Source organism: Nansenia antarctica, assembly GCF_963989245.1.
Source record: "Nansenia antarctica genome assembly, chromosome: 19".
In the NCBI taxonomy this organism is placed as follows: domain Eukaryota; kingdom Metazoa; phylum Chordata; class Actinopteri; order Argentiniformes; family Microstomatidae; genus Nansenia; species Nansenia antarctica.
In genome coordinates this window covers 12,243,975-12,259,316 of record NC_137692.1, presented here as the reverse complement: position 1 = coordinate 12,259,316, position 15,342 = coordinate 12,243,975, and the positions used below count along the sequence as shown (strand labels likewise).

Below are 15,342 nucleotides of genomic sequence, written 5' to 3'. Positions count from 1 at the left end.
ATACATATTTTATTATTCATATTTTACGAAATTGTTGTTAGCCTGCTGTAACGATTACATGACGATATTGGTGTATGGCTTAATACTGGATTTGATTGGCTAGCTAAGATAGTTACAGTTGCCATGACTACGGTGCAAGGTGTCACGCACGTCAATCAAATCAGCAGATTCGCGCCATAGTAGGCTCGTGCTAGGCTACATAAAGTGTGTTCAAACAAAAAGCTTTGCGTATAAAAAGAAACTGGCCAGAATTAGGACAACATTTAACATACATGACATGTTCTTGTCTTCCATAACAACTGTATTATTATTTCTAGAGAAATTGTGTTAGTAAACGTTGTGTGAGCATTGAAGCACACATTTCTTAAATGTTCCTTAGTTTATTCGTTTTCTTAGTTTTTTTAGGATTGTTAGTTTGATGTTTGTTGATGAATAATTGATTGACTGAATCATCTGATTATCGATTGATTATTTGACTGATTCATACATCAATAGGCCTATAGAGAATAGGCCTAGATGTGTAGAATATTAGCTAGTTATGTTTGCCCCGGTTATGTTTACACTGTCCATAATTTGCTGCAGCTAGAAAATTAGCTAGCCAAGTTGTCATCGTTACTGTGCTACTTCATTTGATCTGACATTGAACAACACCAACATTAACAAGTACAAATGTAAAGGTACATATCTTACCCATGTTTGACTCTTATATGTCCCTTTAATCAGCAGTAAAGCCCAGAGACACCTGCTCTTAACACTAGAACAGCCGTGCCTTTTTTTACCTACTATAAGAGCCGCCTCGGGGTTCAAATTACCACAGTCTTTACAAAGCTGCTTTTTACAAAGCTGCTTTTTACACACAACGACCACTAGTTGGCCAGCTTGTAAATTAGCCTGCCTTCTACACAGAAAAACTGCAAAAATAGCTTTATACTGGCTTATCCTGATGTGATTTTGAAAATCCAAGGATACTGGGTGGTAGAACACACATATCTAGGAAAAGTCATGAAAGGAGGGTCCTGAGATGTGATCGAGTGCAAAGATGTAACATGTATTTTTACTCACAGGGTCAAATGACCCCACCCATGGCTGTTCTAGTGTTAACTACCTGAGGACAAACTGCTGCTCGAGCCTACAAGCGGACACTCCACCAGGGTTGCCAGATGGGGTTGACAATGTCCAGCCTAAACACAGCCTAAAAACCGCTAATTCCACCCAAAAAAAAAAAAAAACTATATTATTGTCAGAAAACCGCTAATTACTATTATACATTGTATGTAGCTACTCGGGTGTGTGTTTTAACTTCACGCATTTTGTAACTTTCAGGCACTGACATTTTGATAACGCCTAAATGCTATTTATCCAGTCCAACCCCGCCCAAATGCTTTTGTTCTGGCCCAGTGTGATCAAAAGTAGCCCATTCAGCGGGAACCCACCCCACCCCACCTGGCAACACTGCCCTCCACCACCACCTCGCGCCAGGGGAACAAGCCGGCAGCCCATTTAATGTTGCGACTTTTGTTTTTGAAAACATTTAACACATTTCAGCGTTGTTAAAAATCAATGACACACTCGCTAATAACTAACACAGCTTGTTTTGTGAGCCTGCTAACAATGTAAAGTAGTGTTCTAGTTAACTAGGTAGCAGTGGGGATTTACTCACCGTTGCAGTATTTTGGCTTGCCTAGAGAGTTTGTGTTGTGATTCTCAACAACGTTGTAATTGCTGCGTTCGTATTCGTAAAACTGGACAGCACTCATTAAATGCTCTTGTCCAATCAAATGACTTGGTCTCTATATGACATTGCTGTCAACATTGGGGTTTGAAAATTAGGGACATTTTCCAGCGCCCGTCCTGGGCCGTCCCACCACCCCTACCACTGTCCTCATAGGAGAGGAGACCCCTTACATTTAGACAAGGGTGGACACAGTCAATCCTAACATCACCACTAGACAACCATAGGATACCTCTTACATTTAGACAAGGGTACACACAGTCAATCCTAACATCACCACTAGACAACCAGGAGTCCCCTTACATTTAGACAGTGGTGTGCCGTCAGGGCCAGCAAAGCCTTCTCTGCTGGCCTAAACATCATCAGAATATACATTTTATTTTAAGATTTTTTTTCCACAAATATGTATTAATGATTCCCCATAGTCTATTCTCTTCATTTCATAGCTTTCCTCTTGGTTGCGCTGCTTCCAGTCTCCGATTGAGATTTGGAGGGCTGGCCTTTATGTTAGAGCTTTTATCCAATCAAAATGTGTTGCCAGGGGGCTCCAAAATCTGCCCACCTGCACAATAAACCGTGCCGCGGATACGACCTGTAACTTAACGTTGATCGAGAAAACCTGTGGCGTTCCTAGTGGAAACCTACGTAGATTTCGAGTTGGTGAGCAATAGCAACAACGGCGCCTGCTGTAAGGCTCAATGATGTCAGCACCCAGCACGTCTTTTGATTGGATACGCACTATTGATACGCACTATTGATATTCACTATTGAGATGCGTAACTATGCTGGTAGATGTGGGATTTTTGAACACCTTTGGGGACACGCGAGTGGATTTACAGCTCAACGAACAATTGTCACCCTTTCGTTGACTGATCGATAATACTGATCGATTGTGTCATGTTTTTGGGTAAACAATAACTTTCATTTAGGGGACACGATGAAAGCCAGATTTACATTACCACCTGTCCACAAACAAAGTGTTTACTGGGACGTCAGGCAAAATACAAAACGACCAGATTTTTGCTATTGCTGAAGTGATGGGAGAAGAGATCAAAATGGAGATTAAAAAGGCACCCTTTGTCGCTATTATGGTGGACGAGACGACAGACGTGGGTAATGTAGCGATCTTAAATATGTTAGTTTAACACTCTTCATTGTAAATGCGGATTTATTGATTAAAAATGCTTCGGAAATATTAATATAACTCTGTTGTACTTGTCTGACTATGTTAAGGTGATGCAACGCCCGGTTATACTGTGTTTCTGTCTAGTTTCTAGAGCCATGAAGTCATAACGATGGTATTAAGAGGTAGAATAATTCAGGTAGGAATGTGTCGGACATCACTGAAGGCCTAGGTGTGAAATGCACCGCCCGCCACTGCATTTAGACAAGGGTACACACCAGGGGCGGCGCTAGGGGGTGACTACTTGGGCTCAAGCCCCGGATGTTTTCTGAAAAGCCCCGAATGTTTTACTTTAAAAAAAAAAAAAAAAAAAAAAAACTCTCGTGAGTAACGTGCAGTACCGGAGTCCAACAGAGAGGCAGCAGCTGCGCAACATTAGCCTGCGTACTGCGTAGCCTGCCCTGCCCTGAAGAAGAAGTGATCTCAATCAGTTTTCAATTGTAAGGATGGATATCCGAAAGTTTTTTTCAACAAAACAAGCGCCAAGAACTGTTGCAGCAGCAGTATCAGCAGCTGACTACAATGACATCACCAGCAGTGATGACATAGATGATGTTTCAGGTTTGTGAATCTTATTAGAAAGGTGACTGACTCACTGACACTACTTTTCCGGTTTGCTAATGCTAGCTGGCTATCATAACATAACGTTATGTTATAATGAAAATGAAACATAGCAAGGTACTGTTACGGTACATGGTAAGAAATCAAACAAAGGATAATACTTATACAAATAAAGTGAATAACAGGCTGATAGTCTTTGATATCTGCACTCTGGTTGACTGAGTAACAAGTGAAAAAGAATGATGTAACGTTAATGTTACAGCTAGTAAACATGGAGTAACCACATTAAGTATGCCCTTATGGTAGTATGTATGTATACAGAACATGACTCAAATCTATCCTAAGATGTAACGCTAACTAACTAAGTTTGTTTAATGTCCCAGGGGGGATTTTATTTCACAGTACTATACACAGGCCAACAATACATGTAATATATCGTCATATAACACAGGACAAGACTCTAAATACAATATAAGTGGTGAGCACAGAGTCTGCCCTGATATACATACTGTAACATAACTAGCCTCAGCCCATCAATTCTGTAATTCTATACAAATATAAATGATGGTGACTGATGTGTGTGTGTGTGTATGTGTGTGTGTGTGTGTGTTTACTGTCTATTTTGTAATACAGCCTTTTGTCCGCTGTAAGGTGGTGGTAAGTTGAAGGTTGAAGGCAAATTTTTCCGGCGCGCTCTGCGCGCACATTATATTCTCCCTCTGGGCTAAGCCCCGGATCTCCTACAATCCTAAATCCGCCTCTGGTACACACAGTCAATCCTAACATCACCACTAGACAACCATAGGATACCCCTTACATTTAGACAAGGGGACACAGTCAGTCAACCACCTGTGCAACAATAATTGGGTTAACTAGTTCCTATGATTAAGTAAGTGACTACAGGTGATCAGAATCAGATACCTGGTTGAAAGTCAAATACTTTGAACATCCCTGCATATATATACATGAAAACACAAAAGGGCATATCAATTCAGCACATTTATTTATACATTACTTGACACCATGATGTCAATGGGAAAAGAGTGGCGCAATGCTACCAGCGATCATTTCAAAACGGAGATAACCGAGGCTGCGTTCGTAAACACGCTCTGGAAATCTGATCACCACTCATGGAATGCCTCTTGTCCAATCAAATTACTTGGTCCCCTTTATGACGGTGCACCTAGTGTGCGTTCCTGCGCTCTCAGAGCAAAATGACGAACGCAGACCAAGAAACGAGAGGAGACAAGTCAACTCCGACATGGATATAGCGATTGTGCGCATGCGCCAACTCTAATAGGCAGTGTTGAGAACACACAGTTACAGGCAGAGGTCGCCAAATCAACTGCGTGTGCGTGTGTGCGTGTGTGTGTGTGTGTGTGTGTGTGTGTGTGTGTGTGTGTGTGTGTGTGTGTGTGTGTGCGCGTGCGTGCGTGCGTGCGTGTGTGCGTGCGTGTGTGTGTGTGTGTGTGTGTGTGCGTGTGTGTGTGTGTGTTTTGAAATTGAAATGTAAGAACCATGGACAGAGGTTACAGGGTATATACAGGAATCTTCAATACCTTTCTAAGACTTTTTAAAGACCTTGTCAATATTTTTCCAGACCTCACCGCCACTTGGAGCTGTAACCGTTTACATCAGTGACACCTTTAACTTAACAGTTTTAGTTTGCACTAGACCACTATCATACAACACAATGTCCGGTACATCTTTGTTTTTTAATAAAACTAATACATTCACAAACTTTGACTAAAAGTTTTTAGGACTCAAACTCTTTGGACAGAGTCTAATTCAGAAAAATACCCCAAAAAATTCAAGACCTCATAAGATCGTGATAAGACTTTTTAATACTTATTAAGGGTCTTGATTTCCCCAAAATTGATTTATCAACTTTTAATACTTTTCAAGACACCGCGGATACCCTGGGTTACGATATAGCCCCATCTGCTGACAACTTGTGGAACACGAGCTAACGTCCTTCTTCGTCGTATGCTCGTATTATCGCGAGACAAACATAATGTGTTAACGTGAACAGAGACGTTATCGCGAGACAAACATAATGTGTTAACGTGAACAGAGACATTGTTTCCGTTGGACAAACAGGAAAGGGAAAAGGAACTGTGCTAACCTCTCTCTGTTGTTGCTTTATGAAAAACAATTCAAGTAAAAATCATATGATTTAAAAAACGAAAATTCATCGAATCGCATCGAACATAGAGAGGTAAGTGAATAGAAGTAGATATCAAAACATAATCAAGAAGTTCTGAAATCGTTATCGTTATTGTGTAACGTTGTGAAGATGGTGGCCTAGCCTAGCCTAGCTAACACCACTCAACCCAACCAGAGGGGGTGGAAATCAATAGAAATCAGTAGAAATTCAAACACACACGCTTGATGAAACCTATTAGGAATGACAGATATGTCATATGCCAGTGTGTTATTACTGGCGTAGGAGCTGAGAGAGCTACGATGAAGACATGGTGGAGTAACGTGTGAGAGGCGTGTTAGCAGGGTAGCTAGGGTGGTGTTGACATCCTCTAGCAGCTGACCAGCACACAGACACCAATGCATGTTGTTGTACAGGCTTTTATGTATCCGACATTTGTATCCCTACTAGTACAAATCCTCTATAGGGATACAACAACTAGACGTTACAAATGCCTACGAGAACGAACGACTTCAGCTAGAAAGAAGAAGAAAAAAAGAATTGCGTGTTGAATGTTCCAGGTTAAACATCGATGGGGTGAAGCTACTACAGGGTATATCAGGAATCTTGAGGTTGATTTCAATACCTTTCTAAGACTTTTTCCAGACCTCACCGCCACTTCGAGCTGTAACCGTTGACATCAGTGACACCTTTAACTTAACCGTTTTAGTTTGCAATAGACTAGACCACTATCATACAACACGATTTCCGGTTCATCTTTGTTTTTTAACCCTAACCATACGTTTTTAGGACTCACTCTTTGGACAGAGTCTAATTCAGAAAAATACCTTTGATTGATTGAAAACTTTATTAGAAGATTTGCAGAAGTAGGTACATGAAAGTACATATTACATACAAGGTCAACTAACAGGATAAAAACCCAAGAAAGCCACTGGCTTATTTCAGTACAAAATTCAAGACCTCATAACATCGTGATAAGACTTGTTAATACTTATTAAGGGTCTTGATTTTCCCAAAATGTATTTATCAACTTTTAATACTTTTCAAGACACCGCGGATACAGTGTCTTGAAAAGTATTAAAAGTTGATCAATTTTGGGAAAATCAAGACCCGTAATAAGTATTAACAAGTCTTATCACGATGTTATGAGGTCTTGAATTTTGTAGGTATTTTTCTGAATTAGACTCTGTCCAAAGAGTTATTCCTAAAAGCTTTTAGTAAAAGTTCGTGAATTTATTAGTTTTATTAAAAAACAAAGATGAACCGGAAATTCTGTTTTATGATGGTGGTCTAGTAGTCTATTGCAAACTAAAACTGTTAAGTCAAAGGTGTCACTGATGTAAACGGTTACAGCTCGAAGTGGCGGTGAGGTCTGGAAAAATATTGACAAGGTCTTTAAAAAGTCTTAGAAAGGTATTGAAATTAACCTCAAGATTCCTGTATATACCCTGATCCCTATAGAGGATTTGTACTAGTGGGGATACAAATGTCGGATACATGTACAGACGACTTCGGCAAAAACTGTTCCACGCGTTGTTGTGAATGAGCTCTCCTAACTACCGTGTGTTCTCCCCTAACTACCGTGTGTTCTCCTTCTCTGTCCCCTCACTCAGATGTCCGACGACTTAGTGAAGCAGCTGAACAGCTACAAAGCCCAGTTACAACAGGTGGAAGCTGCTTTATCGACCGACCAAGACAATGAAGACCTCCTTAAACTACAGAAAGACTTATCGGTATGTGTCACTCACCTCTGTTAAGACGTGATGTCATGGCAACGGTTTTTAAATTGTCAGTAGCTTCTATTGTCTTAGGTAATCATTTATACATTCATACGTTATGTGTCGTTTGTGTAACATACCTGGCCAGTGAGTTACCTGTAAACCATTCTACACACCACTTGAAATGATCTTAGTGCTTTCTAAACTTTTTTAGAAAACTCGAAGTAGCCTCTACAGGGTTTGGTATATCTAATTGACTTCTATAAGGGGGTACCTGAGATATACAGACACCCTGTGGAGGCGACTTCGACTAAACACAGGCATGCTCCTCAATAAGACTACTAGTAGTGTGGTCTAACATTCTGGCCGCAATATGGGAACGAGTTGCGAGTTCAAAGTCTGTTGTCAGGCAAAATAGCCCTGTCGGGACTTTTTAAACTATTCAAAATATTCCAAATAATGCGACATTTACCTATTATAATGCATGTTCTCACACTTGACTACTGGAAACTGCCAGTGTTTCCTTCTTAGAAATGTATCCTTCCTAGAAATAGAGTATGCCGTTTGAGTATAAACGGTTGTCCTTTAAGCAGAAAGCAAATAAAAGAGGATGCTTAATAATAAACACATAGTCATGTGGAAAAATTAGGACACCCCTATTATATTAATATTGATCTGTTTTCAAACAATAAAGGTGATGTAACTGAACCAAAAACAATGAAAATACTTTTTTTTATCATATTTCACCAAAACAGTAACAAAGATGTCAATTCCTACTGAGGAAAAAGTTAGGACACACTATGCCCTAATAGCTGGTATTGCCCCCTTTGGCTGATATAACCTCAGTTAGACATTTCCTATAACTGTCTGTCTACTAGGGCTGCACGATTAATCGATTTTAAATCGAAATCGCGATTTGAAATTATGCGATTAGCTAATCGCAAAGCCTGCGATTTGCCTGCGATTTTTTTTTTTTTTTTTTTTTTTTTTTTTACTTTTTTTTTTTTTTTTGCTATTTAGCTGACGCTTTTAATCCAAAGCGATTTACAATTACGAATTACAGGGACATTCCCCCTGGAGTAACTGAGGGCTAAGTGCCTTACTCAAGGGCACACTAGTAGTGGTGTGGTTTCAGGCGGGATTTGAACTCACACAACCTTCCGATCACAAGTCCAACTCACTAGACCACCACTACCCGTATGGGATACGTCATACAGCGCGTCGGATTCAACGTCAATGAACGTCAACGTCAATGAACGTCAACAATGAACGTCAACAATGAACGTGAACGTCAATGAACGTCAACGTCAATGAACGCACACCAACAACATCGCACGTGAAACGCCCACGTTTCGGTAGCTAGCAATAGCAACATTCATGGTGGATAATGGCTTCAGCAGAAGTAGTTTGATGGTATCATGTGGTAATGCTCTCTGAAAATAGATAGATTCATCCAATCACCTGCCAAGTATTTTTTGAAAGTACCTGCCCTTTTCCAAACAGCTTCCAATTAAGCTTTCCTAGATGGTTGTGTGAAACAAACCACCTGAGTCAGGTTAGTAATGCTCCATCACATGTTTTAATCTGAAGCTTGATTTTAAAGCAACCCAACTTTAAAGCAACCCAATGTAAGTTTAGTTCTTTCACTCGTAGCTCGGGCTGTGGGGGTGCTAGAGGAGGGAGCCTCTAAGTCCCCTGAAGACGTACAAACAAACTGCACGTTGATACGACCTTCCTAGCCGGAGATATGGCCACACTTTACAAAAACGTTTTTTTTTTTTTTTTTTTTTTTTTTTTGCTATTTAAAAAAATAATAATCGCAAATTAATCGCAATCGCGATATCTGTCCAATTAATCGCAATTCGATTTTTTCCCCAAATCGTGCAGCCCTACTGTCTACCAGTCTCTTCGACTGGGAGAAAGGTTTTCCCAGTCCTCCATGCAGACTTATTTCAGTGATGTTTGAGGGGTGTCTTGCATGCACATCCCGTTTCAAATCACCCCACAGCATCAATAGGATTAGGATCCTGGCTTTGACTTGGGCCATTTCAGAACTCTCCATTTCTTTCCACCACTCCTTGGTGGATTTACTGGACTGTATTGGGTCATTGTCATGTTGCATGGTCCACATCAGCTTAATTTTTTGGACAGATGGTATTTTCCTCGTGCACCCTCTGATACAATAAAGAATTCATAGTGGATTCTATGATGCTGAGCTGGCCAGGCCGTGAAAAAGCAAGCAAAGCAGCCCCAAACCATGACATGTCCACCCCCATGCTTCAACCCCATGGTATGAGGTTCTTGTGCGCAAACACTGTCTTTGTTTTCCGCAATAACATGTCTTCTGTTACTGTGCCCGAGTAATTCCACTTCGGATTCATCTGTCCAAAGCACATTGTTCCAGAAGTCCTGGTGTTTGTCTAGGTGTTCTTTGGCATGTTCTTAGGTTCTGTGATGACATTTTAAGCTTCTTTAAGCATCTTGCGGTCTGCTCTTGGGCTGAACTCGCTAGGACGGCCTGGCCATGTTGGCAGTTGTTTTAAATGTTCTCCTCCACTTGTAAATACTTTTCTGGACAGTGGAATAGCTGAATTGTTTGGAGAACCTTTAAAATCCTTTCCCAGTCTCATACTCATCTACAACCTTCTTTCTAAAGGCCTCTTTTGATCTCGCCGTGGTGATACCACTCACTTCAACAATCATCAACAAACCAAACTAGACAAATAAAAAGACATAGGCTAACATAAGACAGGTGCAGATCTAAGTTGTTGGAATCCACTTTGCTGTCTGCGTGCATGCGTCGGCTACGTTTCAAGATACTCCCAATATGCACGCATGATCTAGTGCCGCTGTAATGCAGATCGTATTTTTTGTTGATATTTCAAAATACAAGTACGGTAATACTATAGCCGTATATTAACTAATACAAGTTCACGACTAACTAAAATGGCCATGTGTAAAAACATATTTTTGACGTAAAAAAAAATGATAGTTAGAATAATCAGATAATGAGTCGTTAGGTGCAGCCCTAAAGACTACCTCTCTTCTACGCAGGAAGTCATAGAGTTGACCAAAGACCTCCTGACGTCTCAGCCCTCCGATGGCACCACTAGTGCCAAGAGCGCAGATGCGGCTCCCCTGAAACACAACTGGAGCGTGGGGGACAGGTGTATGGCTGTGTGGAGCCAGGATGGACAGTGAGTATCAGAAGCATTTTCCTCAAACACTACTTGCATTCACAAGAGAGAAACATGAGACATGTAAAACATGACTGCAGTTGGGAAAGGTCATCTTGATTCATCTTTGCTTGCTGTGTTGTCATTTCTAGGGCTGGGTATCGCCACTGATTTCCCAAAACGATTCGATTCCGATTCACAGCCCGATTCGATTCGATTCACGATTCGATTCGATTCGGATTCGATCTAGTTACAATATACATTTTTTGCTTGAATATGAAAGAGATTCTCTGAACTAATGCTATAAATGGTTCAAGGAACCCTATAACATGTAGCATTGTTAAACATATCAATGAATTGACTCCAAAGCAGTTACATGAATGTACTTTTTATTTACATATGACTTTGCTTTTGTCCAGCTCATCTCTATCGTCACATTTTTAAAATCCAAAATGCACCCAGACATCTGACTTTAAGCCTGGTGGTGACTTGAGTGTCCCTGCCATCGCCATGTTTTTAGATTTTAGTGTTGAGACCTCACGTTGCGTGAGATATGATAAATTATTGTAGCGCGAGATCTGGCCACGAGATCTCGTTGCGGGTTGAAGCTGCAAGCAAAAAAAAAAAAAAAAAAAAAAAAAAAAAATCGATCTCGGGATTTATGAATCGATAATCGCTCATTTTAATGAAGATCGATTCAGAATCGGGAAATCGATTTTTTGAACCCAGCCCTAGTCATTTCCTATTTGATGACTAAATGATTGAGATCAGAATTGATTGATTGTTTGCGTTCATATGAGGATCTTGAATAGATGTTAATTGAATTCATCAACTCGGATCAGAAGAACTGAACTATGCTATGTAGGCCTATGCTCTGAATAAGCAGGTTAAAAGCATTGGTAATGTGTTACTAGTTACTAGTTTGCCAGTAATGTGAGCTGTGTGTGTTAACTAGGGCTTAAACCTGTGACTTGTACTCACCTGCTTACAGCCGTGATTGTTTGACAGGGTGTATGAGGCTGAGATTGAGGAAATAGACGGGGAGAACGGCACGGCCGCCATCACCTTCGCCAACTACGGAAACGCCGAGGTGGTTCCCCTCCAGAACCTCAAACCGTCCGAGGAAGGGAAGAACACGGAGGAGGACGGGATGGGCAAGAACAAGTCCAGGTAGGAGAACGACCAATAGAATTTAGAATTTGCCATTTAGCAGACGCTTTTAAACACAAAGCAATTTACGATTAAGAATTACAGGGACATTCCCCCTGGAGTAACTGAGGGCTGATTGCCTTACTTAAGGTGGGGTTTTAGGCGGGATTTATGAACACATAACCTTCTGATCACCAGTCCAACTCACTATCCACTAGACCACCACTACCCTTACCATGCATGTGCCAGTGGTGCTAATGATATGACATAATTGTTTGCGATTGTGTAATGATGATGTCATAGCGCCAAACAGCAATTGAACCTGATTGATGTGTTTATTACTGCTCAGCTGTAGAATGATGTGAACATCCAGTATTTCCAGCATTTCCAGCTATGCATTTGTTATTGATAAAGTCTAACTTAACTTGATAGATCTCTGGGCAGAGCTGTTCACATGCAAACACGTGCATTAGCCCTGTGCTTTATGTTCAGACCAACATAATATGTTGGTCAATGTTATCCCGTTGTTCTAGATGTCATTGTATTAAGCAGGATTAGAGCAGGTCCTTGATGTCAATGTCTCTTGTCTGTCCGCTTTAGGAAGGAGCAGATAGCAGAGCAGAGGGAGTACAAGAAGAAGAAGGCTCAGAAGAAGGTGGCGAGGATGAAGGAGCTCGAACAGGAGCGAGAGGACCAGAAATCCAAGTGGCAGCAGTTCAACAACAAGGCCTACTCCAAGAACAAGAAAGGACAGGTAAACAGCCCTTGTGTATATTTTCATCTACTCGACAAAGTTTTTATTTGCTACTAACGGGACAGAAGAAACTACAGTACAGATAAAGATGGAATCATATTGTGTCACTGCTCCCTGTTTAAAGGCGCATGAAAAGTTTAGGGACGGAGCACAATTTAATTTCTCCCTGCATAGGTTACTAGAGCCGCGGCCAGGGGCCACCCATAATGTTTCAGAGACGCACAGCAGGCTGCTGTTAGCGGGGGGGGGGGGGAAACAGAATAGCGGATCTCTGCGCAGAGACATCTTGCAGAACTTCTGTACAAAAAAAACCTTTTTCTAAAGGATGTGTGGTCTTGTCACAGCTTTTGCATAATGGTCTGCTATCAGTTTTTTTGGGCGGGTTGTTAAAAATAAAGAACTAGTTGTAATTGTCACACATAGATGCAACTGTGTTTACTTCGATAGATAATGGTGCTTGCTTCAAGCAAGGAAGACTAGTCTTTTCCAGAAGTAAACTGTAATTGTTGTTAATTGTTTTCTTATTTTAGGATTGTTTTCTTTATAAGGAATAATTACAGATTATTGAGGTACCGTATTTTCCGGACTATAAGTCGCATCAGTAAAAAAATGCGTCATGAAGAGGAAAAATATATATATATAAATCGCACTGGACTATAAGTCGCATTTATTTAGAAATGTATTTCTCAAAATCCAAGACCAAGAACAGACATTTCATCTGGAAAGGCAAGTTATTCAACTACACAATAGCACACAGAACAACAGGCTGAATACGTGTCCGCTGTGTTAACGTAACACATTAACAGTTATTCAGCTACACAATAGCATAAAGAACATACCTGGGAGGCTGAAGAGGCTAAATTAACATAACAAGCCAGCGAGTCCAACAAGCAAGTTACCAGTAAACAAGTTCACCAAGCTCCCGTTAATGTTTCAGATAATTTCTTCAGTGGTACAGGAGCAGCATATAGTTGTCACAAGCCCAGAGCGCCCTCTGTCGGCTGTAGACGGTAATGTTTACTCCTTGGTTCATGTCAGTCAGTATGAAATTATATATATTTTGATATATAAGTTGCACCTAAACAAGTGAAGAAAACTTGTAAAGTGCGTGAAATGAACTTGTGAAATGTAATGTAAAGTCCTGCAATAAAGTAAAAAAAAAAAAAAAAGTTGCACCTGACTATAAGTCGCAGGATCAGCCAAACTATGAAAAAAAGTGTGACTTATAGTCTGGAAAATACGGTATATATTTTATGTCGCTAATGTTTTTCTGCAGAACATAAACTAGTATGAATTGCTATAATTGTATTTTCAGTAATTGCTTGTTGTATGAACTTTCTAATCTGTGTTGCAGGTAAAGAGGAGTATATTTGCGTCCCCGGAGAGCGTCAATGGAAAAGTTGGAGTAGGAACTTGTGGCATTGCAGACAAACCCATGACCACGTACCATGACACATCCAAATACAACGTCAGGCATCTTATGCCTCAATGACCTAATATATTGTGTTGATGTTATGTATCCCACTGTATACTACTAGCTGGATCAGTGCATACCATTGTGTTTATATGGTTTAGGTTACTCACTTAAAGGAGCTTTGAAACATAATTGCTTTCACACCATTGGTTGACTCATTGGAATATTATTGGAATATTGTTGTTGTATCATTGACAGTAGGAGAATTCCAAATCTGATGTTTTTTCCCCAGTTCTTGAATTGTTACAGCACAGAACTGTCTCTCCATAGCGATACAACTTCGGTCTGGGTTGCTGTATCTTTCTGAAAACAACAGAGGCCAAACATTATAGGCTTTGCATGAATCATCGTGCTGAAGTTGTTGATGTTACAGAGTTAGTCCTAGATTTTGCAGGGACAACTATGTCTTATTACCATTCTATGATAATTACTATAATATAACAAACATGTTTTTCAATTATTTATAGCAGCTCACATAAAGGCTTATTTTGCATTTCATTTTTGTACATTTACCAGTAAAACATAGTGTATGGTTTTTTGTTAAGATGAATGTCCCTCCTACATTTTGGCCTAATTTGGGCTTTGATGTTGAATTGAATTGAATTGTTTCCCAGCTCCTACAGGTGGAAGTATTGTATACCATCTGTATTCTGTGTTTATTAATAACCCTTATGTCAATACTATTGATATAAGCTTTTTTTTTTTTTTTTTTTTAAATCAATTAAAATCAGGGATGAGTTGTGGTTTCTCCCACTTAACTCTCCCATTGTGTAATGTGTGGTTTATTTAATGTTTTGGTGCCGATTCAGGAGAAATAAATGATTTGCTGTCAAGTAGAAAAGTGAACTGTACATTAGTTCCCTTGCTCAGAAAAGGGGATTCTTGGAAATTATTTTCATTGTGTTCCAATGGTAAAGTTGGTGTGCTGTCAGGCACGTTACTTGCCATAAAAGCAAGATAGATAAGGATATGTGTCAACTCCACTGTTTAGGTGGCCTGTGGCCTCTGTAGGGACCATCCTACAACAACATTGCCTCAACACAAACAACAGTTGGGAGATTCATAGATACGGTGGTAGAAGTTTATTGATCAACTTTCTAGGGACCATATTAGGAACCACACAAAATAGTAGCAGGGGACCAGCAACATATTTGTTTGTAAAAGTCACCTTTGATGGCTGATTTAGCACAAGAGAAATGTGCTGAGAAGTTATTCCCTACTGCAAGTCTTTTTCATAGTGCATTTGACCATTTCTCCAACACAGACATTGAAGATACTGAAGATGAAGAGATTTGTGCAAGAGTAGATTTAGCCATGTTAAGACACATTTGGTGGTGATAATCTATTTTTGTTGTAGCACAAATATATGGGACATGATTATAAAATGAAATGCCCAATTTGGTTACTACTAGGAGCGGAGTACTGCAGTGC

The 15,342-nt window shown here is 40.2% G+C and overlaps 1 protein-coding gene across 1 annotated transcript; it reads left to right on the top strand.

The window, feature by feature from the left end:
• The first annotated feature begins 5,557 nt into the window (after positions 1-5,557).
• Positions 5,558-14,643, top strand: smndc1 (survival motor neuron domain containing 1). Its single transcript, XM_080549300.1, has 6 exons — positions 5,558-5,694; positions 7,254-7,373; positions 10,413-10,555; positions 11,543-11,704; positions 12,284-12,437; positions 13,792-14,643. Exons 2-6 carry the CDS (start codon positions 7,254-7,256, stop codon positions 13,927-13,929), a joined length of 717 nt encoding a protein of 238 aa, XP_080405426.1. The 5' UTR covers positions 5,558-5,694; the 3' UTR covers positions 13,930-14,643.
• The last annotated feature ends 699 nt before the right edge of the window (positions 14,644-15,342 follow it).